At 32.4% G+C, this 27,984-nt stretch overlaps 1 protein-coding gene and 1 long non-coding RNA gene across 4 annotated transcripts; one reads left to right on the top strand and one right to left on the bottom strand.

The window, feature by feature from the left end:
• Positions 1–8,345: 8,345 nt before the first annotated feature.
• LOC108470637 (glucose-6-phosphate 1-dehydrogenase, chloroplastic) lies at positions 8,346–12,612 on the top strand. 3 transcript variants are annotated; one of them, XM_053022185.1, is made up of 11 exons: positions 8,346–8,442; positions 8,607–8,790; positions 9,267–9,457; positions 9,593–9,687; positions 9,792–9,906; positions 10,501–10,706; positions 10,794–10,943; positions 11,029–11,149; positions 11,246–11,475; positions 11,577–11,777; positions 12,125–12,612. In XM_053022185.1, the coding sequence occupies exons 2-11, from the start codon at positions 8,673–8,675 to the stop codon at positions 12,375–12,377; spliced, it is 1,680 nt and encodes a 559-aa protein (XP_052878145.1). In that variant the 5' UTR covers positions 8,346–8,442; positions 8,607–8,672; the 3' UTR covers positions 12,378–12,612. The 3 variants fall into 3 exon arrangements, with proteins under 3 accessions (XP_052878145.1, XP_052878146.1, XP_017627490.1); XM_053022186.1 differs by having other exon boundaries at positions 8,350–8,474; XM_017772001.2 differs by having other exon boundaries at positions 8,442–8,790.
• A 7,821-nt stretch (positions 12,613–20,433) lies between these two features.
• Positions 20,434–21,419, bottom strand: LOC128283560 (uncharacterized). The gene is made up of 2 exons (XR_008273932.1): positions 21,390–21,419; positions 20,434–20,695 (listed from the first exon to the last, which is right to left on the bottom strand). It is a non-coding gene; the product is annotated as an uncharacterized LOC128283560 (long non-coding RNA).
• Between the last annotated feature and the right edge of the window lie 6,565 nt (positions 21,420–27,984).

Genomic DNA, 27,984 nt, shown 5'->3' on the forward strand with positions numbered 1-27,984 from the left:
TTCAAATTTTAACGTTGATTTCATGCACCTTTTGATTTAGAATTATTCCATTTAGCCCATATGTATTAGATTTTATTTAGTCATTAAAATAATAGATTATTAGTTGAATATTTGGTTGAATTGGTATAGATTGAAAAAAAAGTTTATGGTTTAAGCTTATTCTTAATTTATTAAAAAAATTAATTTTAAAATTATATATAAATTTTGATTTTGTTATGAATGTTATTCAATGGATATTTAACATTTCATCTTGTAACCCCTTTTTCTTATTTTTGTATTAAAATATGAAAAGTCTAATCTCCATATATATATATATATATATATAGTGGAGTTTATTATTGTAAGTATGATGATAAAGTATAGGATGCAATAGAAATCCTTATATTCTTATATCCATCTTTTATCTATTAGTTTTGTTTATAATACGTTATCAACACGAGCGTTTACATCAATCCAAGAGTTGTGTTTTTCGTTAGTTTGGATCAATGAATGTAATACATTTTATAAAGATGTCTATTATGATAAAATTACTTATAATACAGTCAAATTACTTGTAATTTATTTTATGACAAAATTTTGTTTGTGAGAATAAAAAGATGATTATGGCATCGTTAGTACAACTCATTTGGAAGCTGTTGATTTCTTCACCACCCTTAAAGGGAATAATTGATCTTTTAATTTTATTATTATAGTTTTAAAGAATAAATTTTATGCAAGTTTGTTATGTTTTTAACAACATGGTTATTATATTTTGTTTTAAATTATTTATGAAAATTTTATATATTTTGAAAAATTTATATGACATTTATTTGTTTTCTTTGAAGAATATAAATATCTCTCAAATTCAATTAGCGACAAATAGTGAATACTTATGCTTAGTAGACAGTGCAACTACTCATACTATATTTAAGAATAAAAAATATTTTTTTCATTTAATAATGCAAAAAGCTAGTGTGAGTACTATATCTAGTAGTACCAAAATCATAGAATGCTGTAGAAGAGTAAATATATTGTTGCCTAGAGGAACTAAGTTTCAAATTAATGATGCGTTATACTGTCCTAAATCTTAAAGAAATTTGTTGAGTTTTAAAGATATTTATCGTAATGGATATCATTTTGAGACAATAAGTGAAGGGAATGATAAATATTTTCAAATTACGAGTATAATTCAAGGAAATAAAATTATTTTTGAGAAATTGTTTGCACTTTCTTGTGATTTGTACTACACGAGAATTAATACAATTGAAGCACATACTATAATAAATCAGAAGTTTACTGATGATTTTATTATTTGGCATGACTGGTTAGGTCATCCTAGTTCAGTTATGATGCGAAAAATTATTGACAATTAATGTGGACATTCATTGAACAGCCAGCAGATTCTTCAAGCTAATAATTTTTCATGTGATGCTTGCTCTCAAGGAAAATTAATCATTCGGCCATCACCAGCCAAGATAAATTATGAATCTATCACTTTTCTAGAACAAATATAAGGAGATATATGTGGACCAATACACCCTTCGTGTGGACCATTTAGATATTTTATGATTTTACTTGATGCTTCAACTAGATGGTTGCATGTATCCTTTTTATCAACTCAAAACATGGCATTTGCGAGGTTACTTGCTCAGTTAATCAAATTACGAGCACATTTTCTAGATTTCCCTATCAAGACTATTCGTTTTGACAATGCTTGTGAATTTACTTCCCAAGCTTTCAATGATTTTTGTATGTCTATTGGAATAAGTGTTGAACAACTTGTAGCACATATTTATACACAAAACAGTCTTGCTGAATCATTAATCAAACATCTTCAAATGATTGCAAGACCATTACTTATGAAGTCAAAACTTCTAATTTCTGCTTCGGGGCATGTCATACTACATGCAGCATCACTAATTCGAGTCAGGCCAACAAATTTTCATAAGTTCTCCTCATTACAAATGGTTTCTTTGTCAATATCCAAATATTTTCCATCTGAGAACTTTTGGCTATGCTGTATATGTTCCGATTGCTCCACCACAACACTCTAAGATGAGTCCTCAAATGAGGTGATGAATATATATTGGATATAAATCTCCATCAATAATTAAATATCTCAAGCCATCAATGGGGAATTTATTTATGGCTCGATTTGCTGACTGTCATTTTAATGAGTCAATTTTCCCGACGCTAGGAGAAAAAAATAATCAGCTGGAAAAAGAAATAGATTTGAATGAATTATCATTGTTACATATTGATCCTCATACACAACAATGTGAATTGGAGGTTCAAAGGATAATTCATTTACAAAGTTTAGCAAATTAATTGCCAAACGCATTTACTAATCCAAAAAGAGTGACAAAATCACATATACCAGTTATAAATGCTCCAAAAAGAGTGAAAAAATTACACATACCAGTTGTAAATGCTCCAATCAAAATTGATGTCCTTGAAGGACAAACTCTAGCTACTAGTGAGTCTAAAGCACGTTTGAAGCGTGGTAGACCAGTCAGTTCTAGAGATAAGAATCCTTGAAAAAGAAAAGGAGCAAAAATAGATAATGGACAGATCGAGGAAGTAATGAATTTAAAAGGATCTCTAAAAGAGATTTTAGACATGACTGAAGTTCAAGAAAAATCTCAGGTACCTAATAACGAAGAGATCTCAACAAATTATGTCATGTCAAGAATTAAATAGAACTGAAATCAAATCGACATCGATGACATATTTGCATGCAATGTAGCATTTGATATTTTGAATGAAAATGTGGATCATTAACCAATGTCAATTGAAGAATGTAAACAAAGAGATGATTGGCCAAAATGAAAATAAGCAATTGAAGTGGAGTTAAAATCTCTTGCAAAGAGAGATGTATTTGGACATGTAGTTCGTACACTTGAAGGTGTAAAACCTGTGGGATATATATGAGTTTTTGTAAGAAAAAGAAATGAAAAATGAGAAATTATGAGATATAAAGCGCGTTTGGTTGCACAAGGATTTTCACAAAGACCTGGTATTGATTATGAAAAGACATACTCCCCTATGATGGATGCAACTATTTTTAAGTTCTTGATTAATCTGGCAATAAGACAAGTGTTTGATTTATGTCTATTGGATGTAATTATAGCCTATTTATATGACCCACTTGATAATAACATTTACATGAAACTCCCGGAAGGTTTTAAATGGCTAGAAGCAGCTAATTCATGTTCTCGAGAACATTACTCCAAATTAAATAGATCCCTCTATAGATTGAAACAATTTGGGTGCATGTGGTATAATCGCCTTAGTGAATACTTATTGAGGGAAGGCTATAAGAATGATCCCATTTCCCCATGCATTTTTATAAAAAATTTTGGATCAAGATTTGTTGTAATTGATGTGTATGTTGATGATTTAAATATCATTGGGACTCCTGAAGAGATTTTAGTGACAATAGAGTGCTTAAAGAAAGAATTTGAAATGAAAGACCTTGGAAAGACAAGATTTTGTCTAGGGTTACAAATTAAGCACCTAAATAATGGAATCCTTGTGCATCAAACAACATATATAGAAAACGTGCTAAGAAGATTTTACATGCATAACGCACATCCGTTGAGCACCCAATGTTTGTTAGGTCACTTGATGTAAATAAAGACCATTTTCGTCCTTGGGAAAATGATGAAGATTTTCTTGGTCTTGAAGTACCATATTTAAGTGCTATTGGTGCATTGATGTATCTTGCTAGTTATACACGACTTGATATATCATTTGCTGGCAACTTATTAGCAAGATTTAGCACTTGTCTAGCCCAAGGACATTAGAATGGGGTTAAACATGTTTTTCGTTATCTTCAAGGTTCAAAAGATATGAGTTTGTTTGATCCTCACAATACTCGATCACAATACTCACAATACTTGGTTGGTTTTGCAAATGCAGAGTACTTATTTGATCCTCACAATACTCGATCACAAACTGGTTATGTTTTCACATATGGTGGTACTACAATTTCTTGGCGTTCTATGAAACAAAAAATTGCTATTACTTCTTCTAATCATGCTGAGATTTTGGCAATCCATGAGGCTAGTCGTGGATGTGTGTGGCTAAGGTCTGTAATTCATCACATATGAAAAGATCGTGGTTTATACTGTAATAGCCCAAATTTTAGCGATGTCGAAAATAGTGGTTTGAGACCACCAAATCCAAAAAATGAACTCGTATATTATATTATTTAATATTTATGAGCCAAATGTAGCTTTTAAAAGATTTTTGAAATAGTAAATTGTGTTTTATAAAGATTTATTTGGTTAAGAAATTGAGAAAAAAAGTATCGAGATCTTGGTGTTATAAACCGAGCCATAAATATTTTTATAAATATTTACGGAGTGTCAATAAGGTAGCATTAAAATATCGTTAGAAAATTTTGACGTTTGGATGATTAATTAAATAAAAAGGACTAAATTAAAAAAGGTGTAAAACTTGCTAGAAGGATTAAATAGCTCAATTGTCAAATGAGGAAGGACCTAAAGTGAAAATAAGCCCAAAAGAGATATTTTGGGCAGCAATAGCTGAGAAAAATCAGGAAATGGGTGAAATAAGGGCAAAATTGAAAATTTGCCAAAATTAGCTAAATAAAAATGGGACCAAATTGGAATATCTAGAATTCTCTTCATTTTCATCAGCTGAAAAACAGCCATGGAATAGGGTTCAAGCTAGTTTTCATACTCTAGCTTCATGTAAGTTTAATTCTTGCTTTCTCCTTGAAATTTCTAAGATTTTAGACTTTTACAATTGGGTCCAACTTAATATGTCATTACTTTTTGATTCCATGACTAATTTTTAAAGTTGCTATCGATGAGTGCTGGAAGCATATGATGAATAAATATAGAATTAAAACTTTAATTTTGATATATGATGACTTTATCAAGTAAAATTGATGGAAATTGATTTTATGACCTAATTATGAAAGAGTTTGGAATTAAGGTCTAGTGCTAAAGTTTTGATTTTCAGGGGTTATGAAGTAATTTAAAATGATAGACTAAAGTATTAATTGAGAAAAATTAGCTCAATTGAGGGGTTAATTGAGCAATGACTGAATTGTATGAACTGTGAAATTTGGGGTAAAATGGAAATCAACATTTTTCATTAAAACTGTTTTGGAAGCAACAGTAGTCTAATTTTGAAAAATCACCAAAAATTTTAGAAATTGAATGTGAGGATGAATAAAATATGAAATTAAAACTTATTGAGTCTAGTTTCTTATAGAAGAAACGATGTAAGCAATGGAATTGTAAATCATGAGATATAGTAAATTTTGTGAGACAATGTCAGAATGATTTCGGGTTCCCCTATTCTGACTTTGTAAAATCATAAAAAATTTAAAAAAAATAATCAGTGGCTTAAATTTATATGTTTAGAATCCTGAATGAGTCTATTTTCAAAAGAAAAAATGGGAACATCATTCGAATCCTGTACGAGGAGATAATTAATTTTTAGTGAAGAAGGGTCAGAACTGTCAGGCAGCAGAACAGGGGTGACTTTAAAGAATAAATTGTACTTATTGGCTAAACCAAAAATTTTAAAAATTTTATGGTAAGAAGATATATAAGTCTAGTTTCAGGAAAAATTAGCAGATCTTAATTTGGAGCTCCATAGCTCAAGTTAAAAATAATTTAGTGACTATGACACGGATGGACAACTTTGAAATATAAATATAAGTAAATAGTTAATGTTACTTATAAGCGTGTTATATATATTAAGGATGTAGAATGGAGAGGAGGAGGAGAAAAATATGTGAGTGGCTTATGCATAAATTGATCACATGCTCGATTATATTTGGTAAATGTTAAACTTTGTTAAAATGAAAAATGTTATAAATTCATGTTTGAATTAAATGTTATATATGTTAAAGAATAATTTGAATATTTGATATTGCCTAATAAATGAATATCCGATATTGCTTACTAAATGTCAAACCAAATATATATATATATATATATATATATATATATATATATATATATATATGTTATAAGTGGAACATGTGTGAAAAAATGTGGTAAGTATTTTCATGGTTATTATTGAGCTCATTCACATGAATCTATCATTTGAAATTGTGATAGATAGGAAGAAATAGTGAATGTCATGCTTATGTATGGTTATATGTATTTATTTGAGACACAAGAAAATGATGGTTATATATTTGATATATGGAGACATGAGACTATGATATATGAACATGGAATATATATTTTATAAATGTGTTCGTTCATAATTATAGAATTGTGCAACTCAAGTGTACTATTTGTATAAAGATAGTATTTCAAATGATTTGATGAGTAAAGCTCCAATGTGAGATAGTCTGAAATCAAGACAAATTGTTATGAAAGCGTACTTAAAATACATAGATATGATTGTTATAAGTTATGTGAATAAATGATGTCTAAAAGTATATGCATATGAGAAATTTAATGAAAGTTGAGCCCATACATGTTTATTGATATTCATATGAATTATATGACTAACAATGTGATAAGAATAGGTATTAGGGCTCATGATCAATTCGAATAATTATGCTTTGCATAATTATGTTGAATATAGAGAAGTGGTAAGTTAATTGCCATGTTTTATAAATTTATTAAATATTACATGTTTACTTTGTTTTATTTTTTCTCCTAATTAATAATGATTCGATAAGCTCAGGTAATGCCTCGTACCTTGTTCCGATGACGGATATGGGTAGGGGGTGTTACATATACTCTAAAAAAGAAGCTCCAACAGTTTTATATGAAGATAATACAACTTGCATTGCACAACTTAAAGAAGGATATATTAAGGGTGATAGAACAAAACATATATCATCAAAATTTTTCTTCACTTATGATCTACAAAAGAATAGAGATATAAATGTTCAATAGATTCGTTCAAGTGAGAATTTGATAGATCTTTTTACTAAGGCGCTCCCTATTGCTATAGTTGAGAAGTTAATTTTCATTATTGGATTGCGACGTTTTAAAAATCTTAAGTAATACTTACATGAGGGGGATTAAATTCGTTCTTTTAAGGTTGTGACATACAGTGTATCAAAGGATTATGTACTCTTTTTTCCTTCACTAGGTTTTTGTCCCACAGAGTTTTTTCTAGTAAGGTTTTTAACGAGACATATCATTTATACAATGAACATTTAATGGGAAGTGTTATGAATGTTATTTAATTGATGTTCAACTTTTCAATCTTTTATCTCCCTTAGACTTTCCACCTTTCATCTTCTTTAACCATCTTCCTTAAACATTTCATCTCATTGTAACCGATTTTTCTTATTTATGTATTAGAATATGAAAAGTCTAATCTCTCAAAATATATAGTGAAGTATACTACTTGTAAATATGACGAAAAAATATACAATGCAATAGAAACCTTCATATTCTCATATCCATATTTTTATCTATTAGTTTTGTTTATAATAGATTTTAATTTATTTTTAATTATTATGTGCAATTTTAATTTTGATTTTAAATTTTAGATCCCACGAACACTGTTACTTACATTATAATATTTTATATTATTTCCACATAATTTTAAGTGAAATAAACGCTTTTATCACTATAGTCACGTGGAAAAAATTAATTTTGTAGAAATAATTAAAATTATTTTTAAAAATAGCACAATTTAGATTTATTAATTCATTTTCTAATTTAATAAAATATTTCATTAATAAATTTCCCATAACTTAAATAAAATTAAAAGCAAAATTTAATATATACAATTATATCAAATAAAAATTATTATAATATTATACATTAAATTAAATCAAAATTTACATGTAATTTTAAATTCATCCGTAAAAATATCATATACACATTGAAGGTAAAACATTAAAAAGTGAAGACCATAAATTTGATTAATGCTATTTTTATTTAATACTTGCCATATTTAAATTACTTATTTAATATATTTTTCAACCTATCTAAACCTATTACTGTTTCGTTAAAAATTATAATTTTATAATCAGCAGTTATAGTTTTATTAATAAATAAACTTTTATTTTAACTAATTAAATCTTAATTTATTTGGAACCGATATTGTTGTCAATATAAAAAATATAAGTTTCTAACATATCAAGCGCATTATCCTCCTATAATCTATATTTGTTTCTTAGATTATATAAAATTAAAATTAAAAATAAAAATATTGTTGCTTGTTGATTCCTTTCTTTGGTCCCTCCCCGGATCATTACACAAACTTGCATCATATATTTCTTTCCATTAGTTTTTTTTTTTTTTTTTGTTGAAGTTCCATTGTTTATTGATTTGAATTCAACCCAAGAAAGGAATCCTGAACGCTGAAGTTGATGAAATAGCCGCTTTTAGCGCCACTACATATATAATAAAAACCTGATAAGATTAAAACAGAATCTAAAAGAGGAAATGTTCCTGACCTCACATTTCAGATTTCATTAGTATTTTTGAACAACTCTAAAGGGCAAGGATATTTTTCTAACATTCTTTTCCAAAGTACCCCAAACATCTATCTCCTTACTCGTATCATAATCCAACAATGCACGCAACATGCTTGCTTTAACATTTGTTTAGTTTTTTCTTTTTTCTTTATTCCCTTATTTATTCATCATTTGCATGGCTGCACAGATTACTCCTCCTTCTTCATCTTCTTCTTCACTTGCCTTCTCTTCTGAATTCAATGTTTGGAAGCCAATGAGATGTTGTTTCTTTAAATGGGTTTCTCAAGTTTGTCCCAGAATCCGTCCAAGCAACCATTTCCGGATCAAATCCTCTAATGGACATCCATTAAATGCTATTTCTATGCAGGGTGGTCAGTCATTTTATTACTTTAAAAAAAAAACCGTTTGATTTGTTCATAATATGCACTGAGTTGTATTTGCAAATGAAATTTAGATAATTGATTTTTAGTTGGTAATAATGTAACCTGTTATTTACAACTGGCAAGCATTCTAGTTGTTGGATTTTGGAATTGTTGAATGGAATAAGCTGCTTTTACCTTTCAAGATTCGAGATATGAATACTTTGACTTCACCTATGTATGATTTCTGGGAAGCTTTGATTTTGTGTACTAATATGATTTTGGTGGATAATTATCAATTTGTCAAATAATAAACTATTTAAAGAGGTTTTTAGATTAGTCCAAAGCGGTGCAATAGTTTCTTTTACCATGTATTCGTAATTGTGATTTGAAAGTATTTTTTGGATTCTGGAAATCATGTGATTTTGTGTATTCTTCATCAAGTTTGTGGTTGGTTTAGTTTCTCACTCGAGGGCTTTTGGGATTAGGTATGGACGGTAGCCCTTTGGCGAAAGGGATCAACCCTGAAGAACAAGAAGAATTTTTCATCGACATCTTGGACAAAGAGGAAGCACTGTCTACACTCAGCATAACTGTTGTTGGAGCTTCAGGGGACCTTGCTAAGAAGAAAATTTTCCCTGCACTTTTTGCTCTTTACTATGAAGATTGCCTTCCTAAGGTAAAATCTTCTTCATTTCTTTCTTAAGATCGAATAATTTTCTTTGAATGGAGCCTACATAATTTCTATATGGCAGAAAAATAAGACATTGGCAATGACTAGTGAGTTTGTGCTATGTTTCCTCTTGTTATGCAGAACTTTATAGTTTTCGGTTATGCTCGTACTAAACTCACAGATGAAGAGCTCAGGAACATCATTAGCACAACTTTAACTTGTCGAATCGATAAGAGGTAAGATTATTATCATGCTGGAGTAACTTGACTAATCTCTATCATGTTATATCTAAAAAGTCTGTATGTTGTTGTGTTGATTTATTACATGGTATGACTTGTAGGGAAAATTGTAAACATAAAATGGAGCAGTTCTTGAAGAGATGCTTTTACCATTCAGGTGAATATAATTCCGAGGAGAATTTTGCTGAACTAGACAGCAAGCTGAAAAAGAAAGAGGTAAGGTAACATGTTAGCTTGCATTTTTTCTCGGTTTCCTCAACCTCCAATCAATCTTACTCTGTTGTTTTCGTATTTACTTTTAAGACTAGCTTAAAAATGTACATGCAGGTACAGGAGCTGGATAGGTTTTAGCAATGCATATCTAATGGTATTAGATTTGCTATCTTTTTGGAGTGGGATGAAACAGACTTGAGAATCTGAGAAATTTCCTTCAGATTTATGGAAAATTTACTTTTGAAAACGAACTATTGCAATCACAACATATAGCATTTTCTAACATTTTACAATTTGTTTCACCTACAAATTGTGATACCCCTACACGATCCTCCCATTGAAGTCCTGACATTTTTAGAATGGTGCAATAGTGGAAGGTTTTTCATGTTTGTTCTTGTATGATAATACCGGGGAATTGGCCTTAGAAAAGATCGATTAAGATCTGATACTTAATAAAGTATAATACAGAAGGTTAGAAAATGATATCAAGGATTATTACTCATTGGGATGTCTTATTGAACCTAATGATGGATTTCATTGTTTGCCTGCTAAACACGCAATACATGCACACTGACATAGAAATGGCTTATTTTCCAGGCTGGAAAACTGTCAAACAGGTTATTTTACTTGTCGATACCTCCAAATATATTCGTGGATGTGGTGAGATGTGCCAGCATGAAGGCCTCTTCAGCAAACGGCTGGACAAGGGTCATTGTTGAAAAGCCATTTGGCCGTGATTCAGAGTCCTCGGCTGAGCTAACAAGATGTCTGAAAAAGTATCTAACTGAGGATCAGATATTCAGGTACATCTTGCTTTACAGTTTTTAAAATGAAAATGTCGAAGTTAATGAAACTAAACGAACATCTTAATTTTAATTATGCTTTTCTAGGATTGACCATTACTTGGGTAAGGAGCTTGTTGAGAACCTCTCAGTGCTTCGCTTCTCGAATCTTATTTTTGAACCTTTATGGTCAAGGAATTATATCCGCAATGTGCAATTCATATTTTCTGAAGACTTTGGTACTGAAGGACGAGGAGGGTGAGTTGCTGTTCATCTTTTTGTATTTAAAAACACGGTTCTTTTCAGTGACCAAGATCACTTATGTGTTTCTTATTGATTTCAGTTATTTTGATAATTACGGGATCATACGGGACATAATGCAAAATCATCTGCTGCAAATACTGGCACTATTTGCAATGGAGACCCCTGTCAGCTTAGATGCTGAGGACATTAGGAATGAAAAGGTAATGTTATTACCTTTGACATGATTTACTTTTACATTGTTTTTAGTTTTCCGGAAATTCTATTTATTAAGAATCTAACATGGTGCGCATTTTCAGGTAAAGGTTCTGAGATCAATGAAACCATTGGAACTAGAAGATGTCATCATTGGTCAGTATAAGGGCCACAACAAGGGTGGTAGAGCATATCCAGGTTACATCGATGACTCAACTGTACCTAAGAACAGTATAACGCCTACATTTGCAGCAGCAGCTTTGTTTATCAATAATGCTAGATGGGATGGTGTCCCTTTTCTCATGAAGGCCGGAAAAGCTTTGCATCGGAAGCGGTATGTGGATATTTTTATTCTTTGATTTTTATCGCGGGCCTATGCCTTGTAATCATTCTTATAATTGAATGGATTGAAAAGTTGTGGACTTGAAAACTCAGGGCAGAGATCAGAGTTCAGTTCAGACACGTTCCAGGTAATTTGTACAAGCGTAATTTCGGAACTGATTTGGACAAGGCTACAAATGAGCTTGTGCTGCGTGTGCAACCTGATGAAGCCATTTATCTGAAGATCAATAACAAAGTTCCTGGTCTTGGAATGAGATTAGACCGCAGTGACCTTAATTTGCTTTATCGAGCCAGGTACAGGGTTAAATTAACTGTTTTTCAACTCTATATGCTGCTTTCTTTCATTGACCTGCACTTAACGAGCTTGATATTGGAAACTATAATGTTCTGCATAGTAAAAACGATCATTGTCGGCCATTTTTTTCTAGTTCAGCGGCATCTTTAGACCGGCAAACCCATCGGTTTTCACTTAAAATCACAGATTTTACAACTACCCTTGGCAAAACAAAGATTTCTTGCCAGAAAATGCATATCTAACAGGATTCAATTTGAAAATTAAAGATAATTTTTGTCTGAAACTCCTTATTTCCTTCCAAGATTCTCTCATTGCATGAACTTAAGACTCCGGTTATGATATTCAGGTATCCAACAGAAATCCCAGATGCATATGAGAGGTTGCTCTTAGATGCTATAGCAGGGGAGCGAAGGTTGTTCATTAGAAGCGATGAGCTCGACGCTGCTTGGTCACTGTTTACGCCATTGTTGAAAGAACTTGAAGCAAAAAAGATTGCTCCAGAGCTATACCCTTATGGGAGCAGAGGACCCGTCGGAGCACATTATCTTGCAGCCAAGTACAATGTCCGGTGGGGTGATCTCGGGGGTGAAGACGACTAGTGCTCCAAAAGTATCAAACAATTGAATCCTGTATACTCATTGTAAACCATAGCAGAGCTGTTTCGTTCAAGTGTGTCGTGCATTTCAAGTGATACTTGTATTCACAAATCGAAATCATTATTTCACATGCTGATGCATTTGGCATGTATCAAAACTGAAGATGTGAAAACTGTTAGTAGTCTGCAATTATACTTAATCAATTTAATACACCAAGTTTTAGTTTAATATGCATAAACCAATTTCATTAAAATTTTAAGCTACATTTGTTAATTGATGTTTCAAATCGAAAGACATCATTTTATACGCATAATCTTTATTTGTGCAAAAGATAACTAGATTACTAACATCTCAAATTAGTGGGAGATTATTAATAATTTGCAATATTTAGTAATCCTCCATTGTTAAGAAATATATGTGTTCCTTAAAACTAAGCCAAATGAGTCTACATGATTAGCTCATGTATATATATTCTCAGATTGACACTTGGGATAAGTTTATCATATATTTCTAACAAAAACTATTATACTTATTATTTATGTTGTTTATATATATGTTCTTTCATTACTTATTTTTATTTTTAGGGTTAAATCACTATTTAAGTTTGAATTTGGCAACTTTTATCATGTTGGAGTCTGAAATTTTTTTGGTCAAATTTTGAATTTGACAATTGTTCACACATTAGGAGTTGTACTTTGCAATTTTTTTCATACTGAGACTTAAACTATAAAGCTTTCAAAGACTAACTTGAACAAAAAAAATTCAAGTCCCAATATAGGAACATTTGTCAAGTTCAAAGCCTACCTTGAATAAAAAAAAAATCATGTCTTAATATAGAAACAATTATCAAATTTAAAATCTAACTTGAAAAAAGAAAATCCAGACCTTTACCAAAATCAATTCTTAAAATATGAATTAACCCTTATTTTTATAAACTATTATCTTTTTTGAATTACATATCCATTCCAGTATTAATTTGATTTTTAGGGTTCCTATAATACCACTGTTGGTGCATAGGCTGAAGTGTACCACAATATGTTGAAACTAATGTTGGTATATCTCATGCCACAACTTCAGTCAAACATGTGCCAATATCAGTCAAATTGATCTACATATTGTCGGTAGTTTTTTACGACAAATGTACCTCTTATTTTAACAGATAACTTGACAGCAAAATTTGTGATAATTCAGAGCAGATAGTGGTTATTTTTATGATGGATATATTTTGGTGATTATCTTAGCTGATAATGAATAGCTTGTGTGACAAGGCAACAAGGACTTGATCAACTAATGTGAAGATTATATGTTAAGGTTTAATAATCATATATTTCTTTAAGATAATGCAAGTCATAGTTGATGAACATATTGAAGATAATATGGATGATTAATAAGAAGATAATGTGGTATTTTTGGTAATAATATGTAAAAGCTTATTAGTGTACTAATTAGTGTAACCACATTTTTTGATACACTTAACTACTAGATTTTTTTTTTTTGGGTTTGGTATTAAAATCATCCATTTAAAGTATTTGGTAAGATTATATATCTAATAGTTCTAAAAATGAAATGAATGAAAAAAAAAAAAGGTTGAACTCAATGTCCATTACTATTAGTGGTTCAAATTAGGCATATTGATTGAAAGACTAGAATAAGAGTTTTAGTCAAATCAATTGATGAAAAGGTGTTTTGGTGTATAGTTACTAGATGGGTACCTCTCTATATTGAGGCAAATGGTGTACGAACTCCTATAGTTGAGACAACATGGACATCAAAAGAAGATAAAACAGTAAATTATAACTCAAAACCTTAAATGTTATATTTATAGCTGTAGATCTAGAAAAATTTAGATTGGTCTCAAAATGTGTATCCACACGTGAAGCATGGATCGTACAAGAGACCATGCGCGAGGGGACACCATAAGTCAAGCTCTCAAAACTCTAGATGCTCACTTCTAAGTTTGAATCGTTACGAACGAATGATAGGGAAACTATTGCTGAATATTATGCCAAACAATATGATATTACTAATGAGGCATACTCTTGGTGAAGTGTATCTTAATGAGAAACAAGTTTGAATAATGCTAAGATCACTCCTTGAAAAGTTTACAATGAAAGTCAAAACAATTGAAAAAGTCAAAGACATGAGTACCATACGCATGGGTGAGCTAATTGAATCACTACAGACTTTTAAAATGAAACTACATGAGGCACAGAAAGGGCAACACGAAAATAAAAAAGGCAATAGCATTAAATGTAAATGCGGTAAAAGAGCATACGAAGATGCTTAACATCAAGGTTTAGTCGAGGCATTTGAAGCAAAGCGGTGGCGACCACATTTCTAAGCCACTTCATCTTTTCCAGGCATTGCTGGTAATATCGGATCTTGTAAACGTTATTTAGATGAAGAGTGTTACTGTTTTTATGTGACACCCTACACAAGATCCGTTGGTCGGATCCGAATGGATGATATCACAATACGTTGTCAGAATAACTCAAATTGCTTTTATTCATTTTGCTAAGTAATTTAACATATAATCTTAATGAATCTTGTACATTTCCAATTTCAGTCATAAACATGTACAATAGAAGTTCACTAGTTTCATTTAAAGCATTTTGAGATTATATGGGATCATACACAAAGTTAGGATTCAAATCTAACTCAAAATATTAAAATTCAACAATGTGTCTCGAGACATTCCTCCCATTTTTTTTTTGAAATCGATTATCTCAAGACAATTGTCTAAAGACAATGGGGTTCATGTCTCGAGACAATGACTTCCTTGTCTTAAGACATAAGTTTATGTCCTGAGGCATGTTCATTCTGTCTCGAGACCATTGACCAGAAAAATCCTAATTGATCATTTTTGTTCTTAATGTCTTAAGACATGCTCTAGATTGTAAGTGTATACAAGGAAATCAATAGAAAATGAACTGACTGAAATGAATTGAAAAATGATTTATTATTGCCTACCTTGATACAGTTTTAACTAGTGTATTTATATACAATTTATAGAGAGATAATTGCTACTAACAACATGTGAACAACTCACTAACGATACTAACAACCTAACAGATTCTTTACTGATAGAAAACGATGAAAACGAACAAACGTGGATGCAGACAAAGGCTTTGTGAGAATATTGGCAACCTGATCGCAGACTGGAACCTCACCAACAATAAGATAACCATCAACCACTTTCTCCCGAACAAAAAACAAGTCAAGCTCAACATGTTTGAACTTAGAATGCAAAACTGGATTAGCAGTTACCGCAACAACACTAGAGTTGTCACATTAGATAGTTGGAGTATCAGCAGAGTAAAATCGTAATTCATTCAATAAAGAAGCCAACCAAGTAACATAAGAAGCTGCAGCAACCAAACTTCTGTACTCAGCCTCAGCAATGGAGCGAGACACAACTTGTTGCTTCTTAGAGCATCAGGAGATAGGAGTAGTTCCAAAAAACACGTAATCACTAGTTTCCAATTGTCTATCATCAAATTCAAGCCTTAGTTAGCGTCAGCATAGCCAACCAGAGACAATCTGTCAAAGGGAAAAAAACCAACCCATAATCAATAGTGCTACTCAAATATCGTAAGATTCGTTTTAACACAATCAAATGAACACTAGTGAGCGCATGCATGAATTAACAAATCCGATTGACTGCATAAGCAATGTCAGGTCGAGTGAGAACCACATATTACAATGCGCCAGCAAGACTTCTATATTCAGTAGGATCATCTAGAAGAACTCCTTCATCTTTAGACAATATAAAAGAACTGATCATGGGTGTGTGGACACCCTTGGCATTAGCTAACGAACTTCTGCTAAGAAGATCCAGAATATACTTATGTTGGAAAATATGAGGACTCTCAATTGACGAACGAGTAACCTCAACGTCCAAAAAATAATGAAGGGCTCTCATGTCTTTAAGAGAAAACTCATCGTGCAACTGTTGAACAAAAGCATCAATACTTTCAGGTGCATTTTTTATAATGATAATATCATCAGCATAAACTTACATGCACATACTCGAGTCATTTGTAATCCGAACAAATAGTGAAGCATCATATTTTGATAAAACAAAACCTAAAGAGACAAGAAACTATTTTAATTTATCAAACCATGTTCGTGGAGCTTGGCGTAGCCCATACAAGGCTTTCGTCAGGCGACACACCAAAGGCTCACCATTCACACCACATTGAACATACCTTGGAGGTTGTTGTATGTACAATTCTTCAGTAAGATCACCATTCAGAAAAGCATTGTTAAAATCAACTTGACGTAGCTGCCAACTCTTCGAGATAGCAACAGATAAAATAGTCTGAATAGTAGCAGGTTTAACCACTAGACTAAACGTTTCTTTAAAATCACAGGTTCACACGGTCGCGTGGATTTGGGGATTAGGGTTTTTGGACAAAAATTCATGCCACACGACCGTATGGCTGATTTGGGAAAATCAGTCAATTTTCACACGGTCGTGTCCCCTGGGCATACGGGCGTGTGTGTTTGGGAATTAGGGTTTTAGTGATTTGGTGCCACACGATCATATGGGTAATTTGGGGATTTAGAGATTCTACACGGGCGTGTGTTTTAGGACACACAAGGCACGCGGGCATGTAAGACCCTTACACGGTCTTGTCCTCCCTGAACCCTATTTTAGCACAATTGGACAGAGAGTTACACGGCCATGTCACTGGCTCACATGGACGTGTGCCTCCTCCTCACGTGGGCTTGTTGACCTCCACACGGTCAGAGAACATGACCGTGTGACCCTAAGTCACCAATTTTAGTTCCATATATGTTTTTTATCTGAAATTGTGTCTATGTGTTCTGACCCTTGGCTAGGCTTTAATGAGGGTAGTTAAAACTCTGATCTGAGCTCTGGTTTATGTGTTATTTTTTATTGATATGCGAGATATCTGAATATGAACCCAGTTAGCCAAATGTGTGCATGTCTATATCTGTCTGACTATCTGTTGATGTGTTCATGGTTTTTGCGTGGTTGTAAGTATGCTTGTATTTGCATAAAGTAATTTTTGGGTTGGTTGTGAAGAGAAAGAAGACTGATTTTGATCTGATCTGGCAATTTTGACTGCAACATATTTGTACAGCGGTTACCGCATATACGTCAACTTTGCTGCGTATTATTTTTTTGAGTGGCTTAGTCCACATATATGGTCTGTAGGGTTGGATGGGTCTTTCGAGGTCTTATGTGGTGTGTTTAGTTGGATGAGCTTGTGCAGATCTTTTGGGGTGTAATCGGGGGACAGAGAGGTGTTGGCTAGATAGGTGGGTTTTTTATTACTTGGTTACATTCATCCGCATCTGTTTAAGTGACTGGATGTAAGATTATTTGACTGTATTCTATCTGACTGAATAAAATTTGTGATTGAGTATATGTGTATGACATGGTGTGCTTGAATTGCTACGTTCTGTTGGGACGTTAGTTTCAAGTTTGCTTTCTAATTCTGTGTATCTCTGTAAGTATGTTTCGCTATCAAACTGATTTCTGTAATTCTATTATTAGTCAAGTGTTGAACTCACATTGAGCTCGTGTAGCTCACCCCATTAGTGTTTTCCCCTTTCAAGTACATTTACATGTTCTCGGTATACGAAGATCTCAGACAGTCACGATTTAAAACAGGCTTTAATAGTGTTATTATAATTTTTGAGATTATAACTAAACAGTTTGTGTTGTAAGTACTATTTGAAAATTGTGGTACGAAATTTTATGTTTTATGCTCGTAAGTGTCGTTGGGACTGCATCTTCTTTTGAAATATCAGAATTTTATAACTAAGAGTATTTACACAACTTAAATACTATTATGTTTTTCGATTTGTAAAACTAAAATTTTCCTATTATCACTTCGGTGGTCAATGTGACCTCCGGGATTCGGCCTAAATGCAATACCTCTAACCCGTATCCATCACCGAAATAGGGTTACGGAGCATTACCAGACTTATCACTTAAACAATCATACATTTCATATTCATTTCTCATATCCAAACAAAAGTCATTCAAATTCAGTCATATAGTCCTTAACACGAGTCCTTGGAGCCCAAAACAAGCATTAAAAATAATTCGAGACAAAACTAAGAACTCAAGGAAATTTTGGGAAAACATTAAAAATTTTCAAAATGCAAGGGACACATACCCGTGTAGCCAGACCGTGTGTCTCACATGGCGAAGAGACACGCCCGTGTCACAGGCCGTGTGGGCATTCGAAATGGGATCACATGGTGATGTCCCAGCCTGTGTCCCACCCCGTATAACTCACTGACTTGGGTCACACGGTCAGACCACATGCCCATGTGCCAAGTCGTGTACCCTTCGAAATGCCCTCACACATCCGTGTGGTAAGCCGTGCGAAAACTAAAGAGTATATTGACTTCTGCCACACGGCCAAGCCACACGCCCATGTCTTAGGCCGTGTGAAACTACTAACTTGATTTCTAAAGAAGTATCAGGGGACACACGACCGTGTTACCTGGCCATGTGTCACACACGGCTAAGACACATGCCCGTGTCTTTGCCCTTGTAGACAAAAATAGGCCATTTTCCAAGCTTTATTTCTCACCCAATGTGGTACCAACCTACACATACCAAATAATATCAATAGGCATTCAAACCAATCACAACCAAGTCTAAATCATGCAATTTCATTATCACCAATCATAAGCTCTTAGGCATCTCAAATGATCATTTTAAAAACATGCCAAAATCATCTACAAAAACTACCTAAATGGTCAATTACATATATGCACTATCTTGCCTAAACATAACATGCATACCATTTATCAAGTTCACCTATTAAGTACCAATTTACCAATACACAATCAAAGCATTCTCATGGCAATCATAAATCATATAAGATGAGGCTATCCACACATATATATACATACCAATATATACCAAATCAAGCCACATTAAATGGCTAGTTACATAACAAAACATATAGGCTTCCATTAGCCAAATGACCTATACATGCCATATAACCAAAATACATAAAGTCCAAAAGTACTAAAAGGAAAGTTTGATAGTGCGATGCAATCTCCGACAACTTCCAAACCGAGCGAGCTTTCGAATCACTATAAAATGCAAAAAAATTAGATAGAATAAGCAATTAAGCTTAGTAAGTTCAAATATTTTAACACTTAGCTTACTATTTAATCACAATTTAAGTAAATAAACATAGCATAATGAAACTCAATTTGATCCAAAAGCCTAACACATACTCAATCACACGATTAGACATGAATTCACGAATCTCATAGATTCAATTAGCATATGATTCACATACATACATGTACTGATACATGTCAACCTCTTACTCTTTCATATTATCAGTATGCCCATTGAACCATTTGGAATAATATCTGATACTCGGGAATCTCGCACACTAAGTGCCAATACATGGTCGAAACCATCTCAATCTCATATCTCATATAAATGCTCACTCTCAAGCTATCACTGGGTCTGCTCACACAAGCTAATGTAACGCCCCTTACCCGAGACCGTTGCCGGAGTCGAGCACAAGGCACTACTAAACTTATTTGAGCACTTAACCAAATTTAGATAATTTATATAATACTTTTCAGACAAGCTGTCCAACTGTGTCATAGTTGCTAAATAATTCATATCTCGAGTTATAAAACTCGAAATCCAAATCCGTAAATTTTCTATGAATTTATACTCATATATCTACTTACCAATTTTTTTCTAGAATTTTTGGTCAAGCCAATTAGTACAGTTTATTATTTAAAATCTCCCCTGTTTTAGGGTTTGACTACTCTGACCTTTGTGTATTACGAATCAGATATCTCTCTGTACAGAGCTTCAATGACTATTCCGTTTGTCTCTAATAAAACTAGACTCAATAAGGAATCTGTACATATAAAGTATGACTTCTAATTATCTTTGTAAAATTTATGGTGAATTTCCAAAGTCAGAACAGGGGATCCAGAAATAGCTCTGGCCCTGTTTCACAAAAATTTAAACATCTCATAAAATATAGCTCATATACCTGTTTTGCTTCTTCCATATGAAAATAGACTCATCAAGATTCGATTCCATAATTTATTCATTATTTAATTCCATTTCTACTATTTTTAGTGATTTTTCAAAGTCAAACTACTGCTACTTACCGAAAACTGTTTTAGTACAAATATTGTTAACTAGTTTATAACATCTTTACTTCAATTCATTCAAACTCTATACATGCCATATAAATCTTTAAACATAAAACAAAAACTACATGAATTGATCTGAATAGTGTGCCCTGTTGTGTTGATCCGATCTACCCACTTCACTTCAAGTCAATCTTCATAAAAATATTAAACACACACAAGTAAGCTTATTGAAGCTTAGTAAGCTCATAGGCATATAAACACAAATCATATCAAATATCGTACACAATCATATATCTATTAGTTTAACTATTTCATCCTCCAAATCACAATTTCATTAATAACTCATTGGAATAATTTCCATATGGCAACTCACAATTTAACTCCCTTAGGCCCATTTCTCATTTTACTTCATTGTCAAATTAGGGAACAATAAGGAATTGAGTGCTTCATTATCACATTGCCATAGTAAACCATGGACTTTCACATTGATACGCATCACACACGAAGCCATAGCCTTTCCATGGTCTTACACGGTTCACATATCATACCGAAGCCATATCCCGACATGGTCTTATACTAATCACATTATCACATTATACCGATGCCATAGCCCAGCTATGGTCTTATACGGAGTCACATTATCACATTGCACCGATGCCATAGCCCAGCTATGGTCTTAAACGGGCACACTTGTCACATATGTTTCGTCAACTCATCAGGGTCACAGAATAGAAGCACTCAAATCCATTGTTCCTACTAATTTGTACTTTTAGTTACACATTATTCATTAGTTAATGCAAATTGATAGTATTCATCAACAATAAAATACTTTAACAATCATAATATTTTCATATCAAAACATTGAACTTTGCCATATGAACTTACCTGGACTAATTTGTAAAAGTCGTAGAAATTCGTGGACTATTCTTGAATTTTCTCCTTTCCACGATTCGATTGCTTTTCTTGATCTATAATTATAAAATCATTCCTTCATTAGCATCCATTTCAATTCTATTTCACTTCACAATTTATGCTGTTCAAATTTCGAAATTGCACTTTTACCCCAAAATTTACAATTTTCACAATTTAGTCCTTCTCAATTCACCCATCAATTGAACTAATTTTTCTCAATTAACACTTTATTTTATCATTATAAACTATTTCAAAACCTTTTATATTCTTAATTTCAACAGCAACCTTCAATGCACAACTTTTTCACAATTAGGTCCTAAATATCATTTCCTATCAAAATCACTTAATAAAACCACCTTAATATGAAATTAGAACTTAAATTTCATAATAATTCATCATAAAATTCCCTTATCCATCCAGGGTAACTTCCAATTTCACCCATAAAATCAAAAACTAATGAATTCTACAAGTGGACCTAATTGTAAAAGTCATAAAAACATAAAATTATCAAGAAAAGTAAGAATTAAACTCACATGATGTAAAATATGAAAACCAGCTTTCTCCAGACCTTCTATGGCGTTTTAGCTGAGAAAATATGAAGAAATGTCTAGATTTTTCAATTACATCATTATTTAACTATTAACTTTTATGCTATTTCCAATTTTGCCCTTGTTCACATTGTTTTCTTGCTTATTTCATACCCAAACCGTCCAGCCATTAACCTTTGGGTCTAATTGCTCTTTAAATCCATCTTTTAAATACTTAAGCTATTTACTCACAATTTAACAAATTTTGCGCTATTTTCAATTTAGTCCTTTTTAATTAATTAGCCTACCAAACGTTAAAATTTTCTAACGAAACTTTAATACTAACTCAATGACACTCCATAAATATTTATAAAAATATTTATAGCTCGATTTTCAACTTTGAGGTCTCGATACCTCATTTTTGACCCGCTTGACCTAATAAATTCTTTTAATTCACTAATTTCACCATTTCACAAATTCTTCTAAATTCTTACTTGACTCATAAATATTAAATTACTATCTTGTTCAATCTTATTTGTCGAATTTAGTGATCTCAAATCACCATTTCCGACACCACTAAAAATTAGGCCGTTACAGCTAACAGTCAAGATGTAGCTACACAGTGCTACTCACACAAGCTAACAAGTAACAGCAACACATGCCAGAAAACTCAGCCACTGGTAGAACGTACGAAACCAACACCCAAAACACGGTAACCCCTAATGACATGTCATTTGTATCCTATCTATTCCTAAGGTTCAATCCGAATCTCATACATCGCCAAATCTTTATCAAGTATATCCGTGAAATCATAATCATCAATAACGCAATATTAAAGCATTTAACACACAATTATTTAATATTTATTAACATACGAACTTACCTCGAATTAGTACGAAGACAATTGACCAATCAATCTACTACTTTATTTTTCCCCCGATCTAATTCCGAATGTGGCTTTTCTTGATCTATATAATCAAATTTAACCACTTTAATATTTATTCTATTCAATTCAATCCAATTTCATAATTTGACAAAATTACTATTTTACCCCTAAACTTTTGACTTCTTTATAATTTAGTCCCTAGCTCATAAAAATGTAAATTCATGCAATTTAGTCCACAACCATGCTAGCCGAATATTATCTAAGCTTAAAGCAGCCTATACATTTCATCAGTTCACACATTTCACCACATAATTTTCACATTTTACAAATAAATCCCCATTTTACAAATAAATCCCTATTTTACGTTTTCAACCAAAATCACTTTACAAAGCTTGTTTAACTATCACTAAAATTTCATTTTCATCCATCAAACATAAAAAAAAACCCACACATATTCATGGCAAAACTCTAGACTTTTAACAGTTTTACAAATTAGTCCCTAGGCTAGCTAGGTTAAGCTACAACGACTCCAAAAACATTTAAATCAGTAAAAACGAGACCAAGAATCACTTACTTGCACAAGGAGACTTGACTAAATGTTATGAACCCTAAAATGGTGTTTTTCTTCCCTTTAATTTCGGCAAAAAAATGAAATGAAGAAGAAAATTTGACTTTGTTTTACTTAATTTGTTTTTATTTATTAAATTACACAAATAACCTTTATTATAAAACCTTTAAAACACTTAATAATGTGTCCATATATGTCCACTCACATTATGGATGGTTTAATTACAACATAAACCCTCCAACCTTTTATTATCAAAGCTATTTAATCCATTTAGCTTATAGAACTCAGGTTTTGCACCTTTTGCAATATAATCATTTTTATCAAATTAAGCATGCAAACGATAAAATTTCTTAACGAAATTTTCATGTGACTCTAGTATCATGCTGTAGACATTAAAATAATAATAAAATAAATATTTTCACTTTAGATTTGTGGTCCTGAAACTACTATTTTGTCTTCACTAAAAATAGATTGTTACACTAAACCTCTAGGCCGGGTTTTAGGGCGTTACAAAAATTTATCATCCTAATTGCAAATTGTTGAAAATTAAAAACTAAATAAATTTGTTATAGAAAAATGTGTTAAATTTCCGAGAGACAAGTGTTATTAAATTGCAATCCTAAACAGTCATTTGTAAGGATTTGGACTCGTATTATCTAATAAACATTAAGCAATATTCCAAATATTTAACCAAAACTTTATTTGATATTATATAAACTTCTAAAAAATATAGCATTTAATAATATTTTTTACACCACATCGTCAAATATCATATATACACACGTACACACCCACACACGATCAAATAGCATTTAACGTAGGATGAAAGAGAAAGGTGGACAAAAGAGAGATACGCCGATAAAAGCACCTGAAAACGTTGTACAATCAAAACCTCCACCAATTTCTTCAGTGAAACTGAAACTATGCCCCCCTCTCCCAGCCGCCTGTGCAGGGCGAGAAAACCTCTAATCTAAAACCAAACATATTTACTTTTTAGATGTATTTATAGATGTATGGTACTGATTCATAGTGTAATTATATCAGTATAAAAACAATGTACGAATGATAGCTTAAAATAAAAATTAAAATTCTTGTTTTCTTTTATATATATTATGTCCAAGATTTTCAAACACCATCATTTGGGTCCCTCATTTCTTGTCTTCATCCACTGCCTTCTTTGTCGTTTCTTTGTCTGCTCTCTCTTTCTTTTCTTTTCCTTTATAGCTTCTCCACTTACTTATTTGATGTCTTCATCTTCCGCGGATGGTAATGGCAATGGCGGTGCAAGAAGATGCGGTGATTCCGAAGGACCATCTTTGACTCGTAGATGTACCAATAATGAAATCTGGCAAGGGCCTTTTCTTGAAGACCTTGTCCTCCAGGTCGCCATTGATGCTTCTCGTTCTTCTGGCCGCCTCGCCGCAGCTGTTGCACTTGCCAATGTGTTTCAAGTATGTCTTTCATCTTCTTCCTACTCCTCGTTTTGGTTTGATTCTTCTAAGAGAGAATTTTGATTGCATTAGATAATCATTTCCTTTTAGAAGCTAGCTAGTCAAAAATATCATTTTCAACCCTGAAACTGCACTATAATTTTACAGACACTGGCAGCTCAGATATTTAGTGTCAACTGTCAAGTCTTAGTAAGGGTGAAAACTGCTTTTGGGAAGGGAACTGACTTTGGATTGGTCTATTTTCTAACTAATATATGTCCCTTTCGAATGATGTAGCTTCGGGCAATGTTAGTTATTCATTTCCTTTTTACCACTTTCGAAATGTCTACTTTTCGGCCTCTTTTTCACATATTGAATCGTGGGAGGGGAAAAAAATAAAGAAAGGTTGTTTTGGTTTTTGAATTCCCTTTCTTGGAATGGTCCTTTTTAAGCTCTCTAGATTTTTCCAACTTTTTTGACTGAATTGTTAAGGCGCCATAGCTGCTAAAACTCCATGGGATTCTTTCTTTAGTAGTGCTAAAATGTGCAAACTGACCCTTTGAGTGCCTACTTTACTTCTTAAATGTGCTGCGAATCATATATAGCTTTTAGCATAATTTAAGGCCATATGCTCTCTTTTTGTACTTTGTTCTCTTACCTTCCTCATGTTCTGCATTAGATATGTCCCAAACTTGTTAGATATTTCGCATTATTTATGATTTTGAATCTTTTGACCATTGAGAAATGTGACCAAAATACATTAACGATTATTATTTAAAAATTTCTGGGTTGCAGTGCAGCATAATGAGTGCTTCATGCTTACCTCCCCTTGATTTAGTAATAACATCTGTCATTTTATGTAAGGCGTCAAAGTACAGTTACCCTACTCAAGCCATAGTAATTTTTTATTGCAGGAGCATGTTAATGAGAAAACAGAAGCTTTGGTATGTATATAATCAAGAGACTTGAAATTCAAGTGAAAAAAAAAGTAACAGATTTTGTAACATTTAAATAATATTACTACTAATTTCCATTCAAACGCGTATTATTGTCAATTTTTACCCAAAAAAATGATTACAGGGTAAGAAAATGATAAGTAATTTACAAGCAGCAAAGAGTGAAACAGGTAAAATTTTATATGATAATTGAGAAGGGATTGTATGAAACTGTGATTTCACGTCATTCTTATCATTTTTCAATAGGAAAATGATAAACTAAATTTTCTCCCTAATTTTTATCATTTTTAGTTGGATTTAGATTTTTTAGGAGGAAAATACTGAAAATTAAGAAGAAAAATTTGATTTGTCATTCTCTTATTGAAAAGGAATAGGGATAACGTGAAATCATAGTGTCATACAATACTTTCTCATTATAATTATAAGCAAAGATTGGTGTTTAAAATAATAAAATATTAAAAATTTCAAGGCTTTATGGTTATGTAGATGTAGCTGATGATGGTTTTTGTAGTAAAGGCATGGGGGGATATGGTTCAAAAGTTAGCATTGGCAAATGACCAAAAGGAGATGGAACCCAATGCTTGTTTATATTGAATTTCATTGTAAACATTAATTCATTATCTGAAATTTAATTAATATAAATTTATTATGTATTAATTCATAAAAAAATTTATCCAAGTGGAATATAGTAAATATTAATAAATCAAATGTATGGTGATGAAGCCTAGTGGAGATGCATCCCGATTCCCAAGTCCCAATAGTATGGGGTAAGTAAGATTGACTGAAATTCAGAGTGAAACAAGGGGCAGAAGAAATTAGTGAGGTAGGGAAGCCCCATTCAGGATTTAAACCATGAAAAGAAAATACGCAAGAAAAAGAGCAGCCTGACGGTTGAATTATGTGATTAGGTCTTTGTGTCTATGCTTCAATTCAAGACAAGTCAGTTCAACGCCGATATTCCGAAAAACAAAACAGCCACTATTTACTTTCTTCTCTTCTTTTATTTATTTATCAAGAGCTGTGTTTTTCTATCTCATTTTCTGACATCTGAAACCTTCTCCTCCCATCTCTATCATCTCTAGTGCCTACTTTTTCCCTACAAGTTATTCACGCGCATGCACTTAGCTTCCCATTTGGAATTTATTATCATATTTTCAGTACTCATAGATCTCAATGAAATGATTTTACATTGCAAACACACCTTTCTTCTAATACCCTTAACCCTTATCCATCACCAGAATAGAGTTATGGAGTATTATCGGACCTAACAGATCAAATAAATTAGTAAATTAATTAAATTGTCTCTTTTATTAGCCTTCGAGGACCAAAATATGTATTAGAAACAAATTAGGACTAAACTGGGTACTCAAGAAATTTTTCCAAAAACATCAAAATTTTTCAAAGAAACATAAGACACACGCTCGTGCTTCTAGGCCGTGTAGCTCACACAGTCAAGAGACACATCCATATCTTAGGCCGTATGGGTATTCGAAGTAGGCACACACGGCCGTGTCCTAACCCGTGTCCATACCCGTGTAACTCTCTAACTTAGGTCACATGGCTGAGACACACGCCCATGTCTATGCCCATGTGAAAATACCTGGGCATTCTGTTTTGAAATTTTAAGGTTGCAGGGGACACATGGCCAAACCACACGCTCGTGTATTAGCCGTGTGGACTCAAAATGAACCTTGAACATCAAGTTTACCATTCCCTGCAATCTTAAACACTAAGCAACTCAAAAACTATTCGTTCAATCCATCCAAAACACGATCAATTACCTTTTAAACATGCCACAACAACCAACCTAGTTACCTAACCAATGTACCATTATAGATACTTCAAAAACATTATCAAAATATTTCAAATAACATCTATCAAAACCAATTTAAAACCATGCCAGGATCAACCTAAATTTTGCCTATATTATGTTCATTCATGCATCAACCTAAACATGTCATATTATAGCCTCAATAACACATATATTCATATATATAATCAACTAATATCAACTTATAATATTAATTACAATCACTCCACAAAATGATAAGCTTTAAACAACCTAGGTACATGCCAACACAAAAAGAAGTATACATCACCACGTTTTGAGTTTGGGATCGTTGATGGATACTGATTTGGCAATCAGAATTAAGTACTTAACCTGTGCACGGAAAACAAAACCATTCGCTGAGTATAAACTC

This window comes from Gossypium arboreum, chromosome 11 (assembly GCF_025698485.1).
Source record: "Gossypium arboreum isolate Shixiya-1 chromosome 11, ASM2569848v2, whole genome shotgun sequence".
Taxonomy (NCBI): domain Eukaryota; kingdom Viridiplantae; phylum Streptophyta; class Magnoliopsida; order Malvales; family Malvaceae; genus Gossypium; species Gossypium arboreum.